Genomic DNA, 10,901 nt, shown 5'->3' on the forward strand with positions numbered 1-10,901 from the left:
CAAATAGAATTTTCAAAAGAATTCAGCATGCCAAATAGAATTTTCAAACCTAAATTGAATTCAGCTTGTCGTTGTTAACTATTTTATTTTCCCTATAATTAATTGTTGGGCTTTTATCAGTCGAGGATGCCTGCCTGGTTTCTAAACTTTTTAATTGAAAGAGTTATATACTACTAGTGATGTTGATGTGATTCCATTGTTTTTATGTTATTTCTTGGCTTCTGGAACGACTTGGTCGCATTTTGTTAAATTTTTAGTTTGCTCCTTGAGATTTAATCTGTAAATAATAGCCTTTTATAATTTTCATGCTTTTATCCATTTTATATAAATAATAGTACCGCAAAATTATATGAATAAATATCAGTGTTTTTGAATAAATATCCATTTCAAAACAACAAAAAAATAATGGAATGAAGAGGACATTGCCGTCCAGAGCCATCCTACTTCTTCTTTGTTTTTTCACGAGATGGGCCCGTTGGATGATGTCATCATGCTTTTTTTTAAAATTAAAAATTATTTTTTAAAAAAATACATGGTTTCAAATTTATTCTCATTTTCAAATTTGTTAAAACTAAAAAAAAAATAGTGGGAAAATTATATTAAAAAGTTTGTGTTTAGTAGGAAAGATTCGTATCAAACCTTGTTAAAATTAAAATGGATTCTACACGAGAGGGGATGGGAGACCGTTGGCATCATGCAGTTTTGTCCAACGATCTCTACTTGCCAGAATAATCGTTTCCAAGAGGTGGGCCGTGAAGTCGTCTATAAATTAAAGTCTTCACCTCCTCGCTAGCTGTCCTCTATAACAAATATTGAACACACACTAGTTTATCAAGTACTTAAATAGAAAAATAAAAAACAATTAAATTACTTGAATAAAAAATAAAAAATATAAGTATTTTATAAATCTCTATTGTTGATAAATTAAAAATAAAAATAAAATCAATTTAGACTCATCTAAAAAAGAGTTAATTATGACATTATTATTGATTAAATTTTGTGAATATGAGTATTTAAATTGAAAAAAAAAACATTGATACAAGTTCTTAAATAAAAATATTATAAAATATATATAATTTGTAATTGTCGTTTTGCATTTACTAACACTTAATGAATTTAATATATAATTTCCATGTGAATAACGTCAAAATAAATTTAGTTGTATGGCATAGAAAAATATATTTGTTTTTGTATTTTAAAAATATTTTTTTGAAAAACATTTAAATTTTTTCAAGGGTTAGATTGTATATTAATTGAAAAACTAATTAGGTTTTTTATTCAAATAACTTTAAGGATGCACCTCTTTATTTTATATAATATATTTAATAAAATTCCCTAAACTACTGTATGTCTCTAACAGGGAAATATCACTATAAATGGTAGCCATCCTCCTATCTCAAGAGCACACCAAATAAGTATTTTATAAGTTAGCTGTCATGTCTTTTTTTCCTCGAGATGGGTCCGAAAGACTATCACCATAATGCATTTATAAGTCAGTGAGACCATTGCCCTTTGGTCCCTGATAGTGTTGCTTTTCCTCGAGATGAGTCTGTGAGATCATTTCTATCATGCATTTATGTGTTCCTGAGATCATTTTCTTCTGCACATTAGTCCTTAAGACTATGAGACAGTTGTCATCATGCATTTTTTCTCTGAGACGGGTTCGTGGAAAAAGTTTGGTTTAATTGGGAATGCTATTATTGATTTAAACTTTCTAATTAAAATAAATTTGATTATTTGATTTGAAAAAAATCCTTAAATGTTATTAACACATGAAATTAATCAATTTATTTTCTTTAAAAAAATATTGTAACCATATAAGTAATTTATTTATTTATTTTAATAAAATATAAAATAGTTTTTAATCTTGTGGTATATTTCTTGTCTTTAAAGAGAATCTATATATATATATATATATATCCTTTTCAAAACAGAAAGGATTTTGATGGAGATTGCAACAAATTTGTCATCATGCATTTTTTTTCTACGAGATGGGGCCGCATGCTTTCCCTCTTGGTTTATATTCTGATAACAAATTTGTCCTCTATAAATTAAAGCCTTCACCTCCTCGCTATAACAAATATTGATCCAACCTTCCCTCCTCTTGGTTTATATTGTGATATTAAGATGTTGACGGTACTATTACTGATTCTGATGCTTTCCCTGCAAGCATGGCATCCTCTTGGTTGCTTGGAGGAAGAGAGAATCGCTCTCTTGCACCTCAAATATTCCCTTAACTATCTCGATGGCACCTCCCTTTCCTCCTGGAGAATAGCCCATGCCAGCTGTTGTTCTTGGGAACGTATTGCCTGCAACCGCAGTACAGGTCGAGTCACCGAACTCCATCTTGACAGCGTGAGGAACCAGGAGCTGGGAGATTGGTACTTGAATGCCTCCTTGTTCCTTCCTTTCCAACAACTCAATACTCTCATCTTGATGGGTAATAGTATAGTTGGTTGGGTTGAGAAGAAAGGTTTGCTCTCTTAAGTATTACAAAATATTTATATTACTTTTATTTTTTTAGAATTAATCAAATAAGGTGTTGTTTAATCAGTATCATTTTGGTTCTCTACAGTAATTCATCATCGAAGAAATAGAAATCATATCTAATAACAAGGTGTTGTTTAATTCCACAACATATATTATTAAATTGCCAATTTTATTAGAATCATGACATAGACATAGACCGTCACTTTAACAATTACTCTTTTTATTTTCACTTTCACCACCTCAACCTTCACTGTAACAATTACATGCCTCTTAATCAATCAAAATTAAATTACTCCAATAATATCTTTTTTATTCTTTACCTAAAGTCTTTATTTATTTATTTTATTTATTTATTTTATACAGGTGGCTATGAGTTACATAAATTAAGCAATTTGGAGATCCTTGACTTGGCATATATAATAGCTTCGATAACAATATTCTATCATTTGTGGAGGGGCTTCCGTCCCTTAAATCACTATATTTAGATTATAAATAGACTGGAGGGGTTAATAGACTTGAAAGGTTAGTTTTTTTATATACTATTATTTTTATAAAATATTAAATTTAATTAACACAATTATCTATTAAATTTAATTTCAAAAAACACAATTAATGATTTTATTTTTTATATATAAATATCAAGAATCTCTGACTAGCTTGGAGGAATTGCGTCTCGGCGGCAACAACATTAACAAGTTGGTAGCTTCAAGAGGTAATTATCAACACATTCACATTACTTACCTGGCTGGTAGCATCAAGATAATATTAAGTATTCTTGTTTCTTTCTTTCCAACAACTCAACATTCTCGACTTGTGGAATAATAGCATCGCTGGTCTGGTTGAGAAGAAAGGTTTGCTACAAGTAGTAAATTATAATCTTTCTTTCAACCTCTTTACATGAATTCATCGTACCAATTACATGCCTCTTCATCAATAATAATTAAGTTACTCCAATAATATCCTTTTTTTTATTCTTTACATGAAGTCTTAATTAATTTATTTTTTATTTGTTTATATAGGTGGTTATGAGTTGCAGAAATTGAGCAATTTGGAGATCCTTGACTTGGGATATAATAGCTTCGATAACACTATTCTAACATTTGTGGAGGGGCTTCCATCTCTCAAAATCACTATATTTAGATTATAATAAACTGGAGGGTTAATAGATTTGAAAGGTTAGTTTTTTTATATACTATTATTTTTATAAATATTAAATTTAATTAATACAATTATCTATTAAATTTAATTAACACAATTATCTATTAAATTTAATTTCAAAAAACACAATCAATGAGTATTGTATTCATTTATTTTTTTTATATAAATATCAAGAATCTTTGAGCAGCTTGGAAGACTTGGGTCTGGGTGGCAACAATATCAAAAAATTGATAGCCTCAAGAGGTAATTAGTAAACACATTCACATTACCTATCTTACCTGGCTAGTAGCATCATGAAGATAATATTAATTATTCTTGTTTTTTCCATAACTACCTTGCAGGTCCAAGCAACTTGAGTACTCTTTGGCTAGACAATATCACAACATATGGAAGTAGCTTCCAATTACTACAATCATTAAGAGCACTCCCAAACCTCACGACACTTTATCTAAGAGACAACGATTTTAGAGGCAGAATATTAGGCGACGGTAAGTTATATTACATATATAGTGATGTTTATACATTTGGGTTTAAATGAAAAATTCAATTTGCTACTTTTGAACAAATAGAGTTGCAAAATTTGAGCTCCTTGGAAAGTTTGTATCTGGAAGGTTGTTCTCTAGATGAACACACCCTTCAAAGCCTTGGAGCACTACCTTCTCTACAATACCTGTCATTGGAACAACTTAATGGCACTGTACCTTCTGGAGGTAAATTAACAAATTTTAACTCTACTATTACTTATCATTGATCATTTTATTTCTTTCTATACCTGCTACAATTAGGTGTCTGTATAGATTTTCTCTTTTATGTTTTAGCAACCTACTAAACAAGTCTTGGAGAGACAAATTAAATCTCAAATTTAGAAATTAATTCAATTGAAATCTTTATTATTTTAAAATTCTACCATCCATTTAATATAAATAACATTTCAATTTAATTCCCCCCTTCTTTCTCTCTCAACACTATTTCAGTGTAATGTAAATAAAATGATAACATAAAAAACAATAATTTCTTTAATAAAAAGGTAACTTCATATATAGAAAGTGTTATTTTCAGGAGAAGAATAAATTAACAATGAAGTATTTTTATTTTTTGGGTCAAACATATAAAAAATCCTTCTCTTAAATGGACAATACAATTTGTACACTTACCTTATGTTTTTAGTTTTTTTAGCCATGATTAATAAGTTATGAATTATTTCTAATTTTAATTCCATCTACGCTAATATAATTTCTTGTTTAATTGATCATGGCAGGCTTCCTTGATCTCAAGAACTTGGAATACTTGGATTTGAGTCAAAATACTCTGAATAATAACATCTTCCAAACAATCAGAACGATGACCTCTCTTAAAACTTTAATATTGCAGAGTTCTAATTTAAATGACCAATTACCTACAACCCAAGGTAATGTTAGGTTGACGACTCTCTCTCTCTCTCTCTCTCTCTCTCTCTCTCTCTCTCTAGGTTATATATTTTCTATTAGACACTCAAAGTTTTTTTTTTCCCTAAATTATAATGTGATTAATCTTATGTAACTTAAATAATCTTGAAGAGCTATATATGTATAGAATTTCTCTTTTATGTTTTCGCAACCTACTAAACAAGTCTTGGAGAGAATTAAATATCAAATTTAGAAATTAACTCAATTGAAATCTTTATTATTTTAAAATTCTACCATCCATTTAATATGAATAATATTTCACTTTAATTTTGCCCCTCTCTCAACACCATTTCAGTGTAATGTAAATAAGATGATAACATAAATAACAATATAACTTCATATATAAAGAGTGTTATTTTTAGGAGGAGAATAAATTAATAATGGTGTATTTCTTTTTTTTGGGTTAGACATATAAAAAAAACCTTCTATTAATTGGACAATACAATTTCTACACTTACCTAATGTTTTTCATTTCTTTAGCCATGATTAATAAGTAATGAATTATTTCTAATTTTAATTCCTTCTACACTAATATAATTTCTTGTTTAATTGATCATGACAGGCTTCCTTGATCTCAAGAACTTGGAATACTTGGATTTGAGTTACAGTACTCTCAATAATAGCATCTTTCAAGTCATCGGAACGATGACCTCTCTGAAAACATTGAAATTGTGGGGCTGCAATCTAAATGGCCAAATACCTACAACTCAAGGTAAGGTTGATCACTCTTATTCTCTCTCTAGGTTATATATTTTCCATTAGACACTCAAAGTTTTAATTTTCTCTAAATTATAATGTAACCAGGCCTATGTGACTTAAATCATCTCCAAGAGCTAGATATGAGTGACAATGATCTCAGTGGTTTCTTGCCTTCGTGTCTGGCAAATATGACTTCCCTTCAACTACTCGATCTCTCTTCCAATCACTTGAAGATTCCTATGTCATTGAGCCCATTATACAACCTTTCAAAACTCAAGTCTTTTTATAGTTCAGGTAATGAAATATTCGCAGAAGAAGATGATCATAATATGAGCCCAAAGTTCCAGTTAGAGTCCCTTTATTTAAGAGGTCATGGACAAGATGCGGGACCATTACCCAAGTTCTTCTACCATCAGTTCAGCTTGCAATCTTTGGTGCTTGAAAACATCCAAATGAAGGGAGAGTTTCCAAATTGGTTGATTGAGAACAACACATACCTACATCAACTTTATTTAGAAAACTGTTCTCTTTCGGGTCCATTTTTGTTGCCAAAGAATTCTCATGTGAATTTGTCATTCCTAAGTATATCTATGAATCACTTCCAAGGCCAAATCCCTTCAGAAATCGGATATCATTTGCCAGGGTTAGAAGTATTAGAGATGTCTGATAATGGTTTCAATGGAAGCATTCCTTACTCGTTGGGTAACATGAGCTCGTTGCAAGGGTTAGACTTGTCCCATAATTTTTTGACTGGAAGAATACTTTCGAACAACAGTTTGCAAGGGCAGATCCCTGGATGGATATGGAATATGTCTTCTCTTGAATTCTTAGACTTATCAGGGAACAATTTCTCTGGTCGTTTACCACCTAGGTTCAACACTTCTTCAAATTTGAGATATGTTTATTTGTCTAGAAATAAGTTCCAAGGACCAATCACAATGTCATTTCATAACCCCGCTGAGATATTGGCACTGGATCTTTCCCATAACAATTTAAGTGGTACAATTCCAGAATGGATTGATAGGCTATCTAACTTGAGATTTCTACTCTTGAGTTATAACAATCTTGAAGGTGAAATCCCAATTCAATTATCCAGGTTGAACCAACTAACCTTGATTGATCTTTCTCATAATTGTCTTTCTGGTAGCATCCTCTCTTGGATGATATCTACTCAACCTTTTGATTTTGGGTTCTCATCACAACAATCCTTGGAGTTTACAACGAAGAATGTATCCCTTTTTTATAGAGGCAACATTATCCAATACTTCAAAGGAATTGATTTCTCATGCAACAATTTCACTGGAGAGATTCCTCCTGAAATTGGAAACCTCAGCATGATCAAGGTCTTGAACCTTTCGTATAATAGTTTGACCGGACCAATTCCACCAACATTTTCAAACTTAAAGGAAATAGAGAGCTTGGATCTTTCCTACAACAAACTATATGGAGAAATCCCACCTCGACTTACTGAACTATTCTCTCTAGAAGTTTTTAGTGTGGCACACAATAATTTGTCCGGTAAGACTCCTGCGAGAGTTGCACAGTTTGCCACGTTTGAGGCGAGCTGCTACAAGGACAACCATTTTCTTTGTGGAGAACCGCTACCCAAAATATGTGGTGCAACTATGCCACCATCACCCACGCCAACTTCAACGAACAATGAAGATAATGGTGGCTTCATGGATATGGAGTTTTTCTATGTGACCTTTTGGGTTGCATACATCATGGTGCTGCTGGTGATAGGCGCAATTCTGCATATAAATCCATATTGGCGACGAGCTTGGTTTCACTTTATTGAGATGAGCTTCAACAATTGCTATTATTTTCTAATGGACAATCTTCCCATTTTATCAAAGTTTGGGTTTTCATAGCCTTGATGGTACCAAGACTTTGTGCATCTTTGTGTATTCTAGTTTTAAGATTTAAACAAGTTTAAAGGCATGTTCAAGCGATGTTGTATTAATTTATACGGTTCCATTCGGTTTCGAGGGTTTTTATACAACGGGGACTTTTCAATTCCATGAGTTTTTACCTCCCTTGTATATTACATTATTACTTGATTTTTATGATGATCAATTCAAATTTACAACACAAATATCCAAAAATATTTAATATTAAAGGGAATACATTACAACACAAATATCAATTCAAATTTATTTCGCTGATTGTATATAAGCTTGTGAGCACTTAGCTTGATATCAATTCAAAATAACCATTCCAAAAGTGATGTACAGAAAACTAGAAAACCTTGTATTTGATATCATTAGCTTTCACCTTGAGGTAAAAAGAAAAAAAATTAGACTTCCTCTAAAAAAAACTAGAAAATGAGAATTACAAGAATAATAGATCCAATTAGACATGGATAAATATCCGATGAAAGAATACATGAAAATAAAGTTAAGAAGTCTCTTGTTAGAATCTTTAATTACCTCCACTTCCACTTGCTTAAAACACTGACAAATCAAAATGCATTTCTTCTCTTCCTAGCATGTCCTTTAGCTTTATCATATTTCCAGCTGCAATTGCCACACCAAGGAGAAAGTTAAGAAAGCAAAGAAGGGAGCATTAAAAAACTAAACTGGCCTTATTTGTTTCATGAAAACCACTTTTCTGGAAACAACTTTCCTATGTTTGATAAACTATGAAATTACAAGGTCCCACTAGGGAAAGACAAATAGATATGGAGTCGCGTTATGAGGCAATTTCTGTACAAGTTCTAATCGTAGATTGGGTTTTGTCAGAGGACTATTGAAAATGATTTATGGCATCCCTTAAAAACTTAAAAGGTGTCAAGTGCATTTTATTTCAATCCACCAATATTCCCCCTGCATTCCTTCCTTATGTTATGAAAAAAATATAGTTTTAGCATTCTTTCCGCAATGAACTTGCATTACTTTACAGCAAATGCATGTAACAATCCAACAACCATTTTCATTTTACAGAAACATACTCATGCGAGGGTAAACGATACATTTCTATCAGCAAGATAGAGATCCTTGCTCAAGCTCTTAAGAACACAACTTACCATTCAACATTTTGGCTGTAGTCATCAACCAGAAGATATAATCCCTCCGAATGCACTGTCAATGACTGAAAGAGGCCACCAAGTTTTCAACTTTTCCACCTCTATATGCAACCGATATTTGGAATGTAACCTTCTCTCTTCATCTCCTATTCAGCAATTGGTATATGTTCTCCGAGTGATGATGTAAGCTGCCACCAGCATGAATTTCATGAGCACGAGCTCCAACGTCAATCCACTGCCTCATCTTTGCAGAATCATCCCACCTTCTCATATTTGCATATATCTTAGATGAGATAATTGCATCTCTGGAAACAATTGAATGGCCCTTTCACCAACATCTGCATTTCTACGCCTCTGACAGGCACCAAGCAATGACCCCAACACAATTTCATCTGGTTTTCCAGGCATCTTCTTGATTAAGTCCCAAGCTTCGTTCAGAAGTCCTGCATGCGCACAAAGATCAACCATGCAAGAATAGTGCTCGACTTTTGGGACCAATCCAAATGACAATTTCATTGATTCAAACAATTGGCGGCCCTCATCAACTAACCCAACATGCACACATGCAGAAAGTACTCCTATGAAAGTGATGTCATTAGACTGAACAGTGCCATTATCCTTTGACATGCGTCTGAATAATGATAATGCTTCCAGGGCCTGCCCATGGAAAGCAAGAGCAGAAATCATGGCATTCCATGAGACCTTATTTTTATGAGGCATGCTCTCAAAAACCCTGAGTGCATCATCCAAGCTCCCACATTTTGCATAAATAACAATTAATTCACTCGCAACATAGACATCGTGCTGTAAACCTCTTTCTGATGCATGTGTCTCAACCCATTTCCCCAAATCAAGGGCTCCTATTGTGGACCATGCAGACAATACTTCAATCATTGTGACTTTATCTGGATTAAGATCTGCCTCTCATTCCATTGAATAGTACAATTGCTTCATTGGAAGCTCCATTCTGTGCACACATGAAGTGATAGTTGAACAAAAAAAAATCATATTAACTTGAAACGCATTTACCAATTTCATATATTTGTGTGGTTTTTATTTCATGGCTGATTAATTAGGAAGAATTCAAATTTTAAGTTAGCTCAAAGGAATAGAAATAAACACACAATTCCATTATATGTGACAATTACAAAGTATAAAACCGATGTAATTAACCTGTGATCATGGCATTCCAAGTGACAACATCCTTGTTTGGCATTAAATCAAAGACCCTCATCGCAGATATCAAATCCCCACACTTACCATTCATGTCAATTAAAGCAGACCCCACATACGAATTTACCTCCATCTTCTTCTCCAAAACAAGCCCCTCCACCCATCTCCCCAAACCCAAATCCCCACACGCCCCAAGAACATTCACCAACGTCATCTCATCTGGCTCAAACCCCTCCTCCCTCATTTCCATAAACAACCCAATTAAAACCCATCTTAGAATACCCTGAAATCATCGAATTCCACGACACCAAGTCTCTGTCACCCATTTCATCAAACACTTTCCGTGCAATCAAAGAATGATTCACATACTCATCACCATCCAAACCAGCCTTAAACACCAGACAATGACCAATCTTTCCATGAACCAAACCCCAAACATTCCCTCACGCTATAAACAAAAAAGGGTATGTAAAATTATTTGCTTTTAGGCCTAAAGACTTCAGCTTGTAATACTATTCAACACAAAAATCATAGGTTTTTCACATACACAAAAATCATATTTTGTTCCAGTATTGTAAATTGAACCATTTGCAATCTATAAACAAATGCTTCTCCGTTACCTTAGTTTCTTATAGCTGTTTAAAAAGTTGAACCAACCAAAAAACGAACTCAATATCACCAGAAACGGTAAACAAAGAACCAGAAACAGGAAGAAGGAATTGGAAGTAAATCAATGAGAATGAATGAGTGCTCACAGGGTTATTTTTTACAGTGGATTCAAATTCAACAACTACAACGACTATTTCCTGCAGCAAGGAGAGTTTCTGAATTTTCATTATTAGAATCCAACTACTTTGGCCACAATTTCTTCTCTGAACCACCTATCACTGTGCTTAAGGAAATGTTCACAA

At 32.7% G+C, this 10,901-nt stretch overlaps 1 protein-coding gene across 4 annotated transcripts; it reads left to right on the top strand.

Annotated features, from left to right (window-relative positions):
- The first annotated feature begins 2,059 nt into the window (after window positions 1-2,059).
- LOC118039526 (cuscuta receptor 1-like) lies at window positions 2,060-7,811 on the top strand. 4 transcript variants are annotated; one of them, XM_073406293.1, is made up of 10 exons: window positions 2,060-2,473; window positions 2,854-3,012; window positions 3,134-3,202; window positions 3,510-3,665; window positions 3,823-3,891; window positions 3,990-4,136; window positions 4,218-4,358; window positions 4,907-5,056; window positions 5,656-5,805; window positions 5,898-7,811. In XM_073406293.1, exons 8-10 carry the CDS (start codon window positions 4,990-4,992, stop codon window positions 7,661-7,663), a joined length of 1,983 nt encoding a protein of 660 aa, XP_073262394.1. In that variant the 5' UTR covers window positions 2,060-2,473; window positions 2,854-3,012; window positions 3,134-3,202; window positions 3,510-3,665; window positions 3,823-3,891; window positions 3,990-4,136; window positions 4,218-4,358; window positions 4,907-4,989; the 3' UTR covers window positions 7,664-7,811. The 4 variants fall into 4 exon arrangements, with proteins under 4 accessions (XP_073262394.1, XP_073262395.1, XP_073262396.1 ...); XM_073406294.1 differs by having other exon boundaries at window positions 3,836-3,891; XM_073406295.1 differs by lacking the exon at window positions 4,907-5,056.
- The last annotated feature ends 3,090 nt before the right edge of the window (window positions 7,812-10,901 follow it).

Source organism: Populus alba, chromosome 18 (genome assembly GCF_005239225.2).
Source record: "Populus alba chromosome 18, ASM523922v2, whole genome shotgun sequence".
NCBI lineage: Eukaryota > Viridiplantae > Streptophyta > Magnoliopsida > Malpighiales > Salicaceae > Populus > Populus alba.

Excerpts from the sequence above, each read along its gene's own strand:
- LOC118039526 (XM_073406293.1), top strand. The coding sequence starts at position 4,990 with ATGACCTCTCTTAAAACTTTAATATTGCAGAGTTCTAATTTAAATGAC. Across the intron at positions 5,057-5,655 it reads CCAATTACCTACAACCCAAG|GCTTCCTTGATCTCAAGAAC; the intron begins GTAATGTTAGGT and ends TGATCATGACAG. Across the intron at positions 5,806-5,897 it reads CCAAATACCTACAACTCAAG|GCCTATGTGACTTAAATCAT; the intron begins GTAAGGTTGATC and ends TAATGTAACCAG.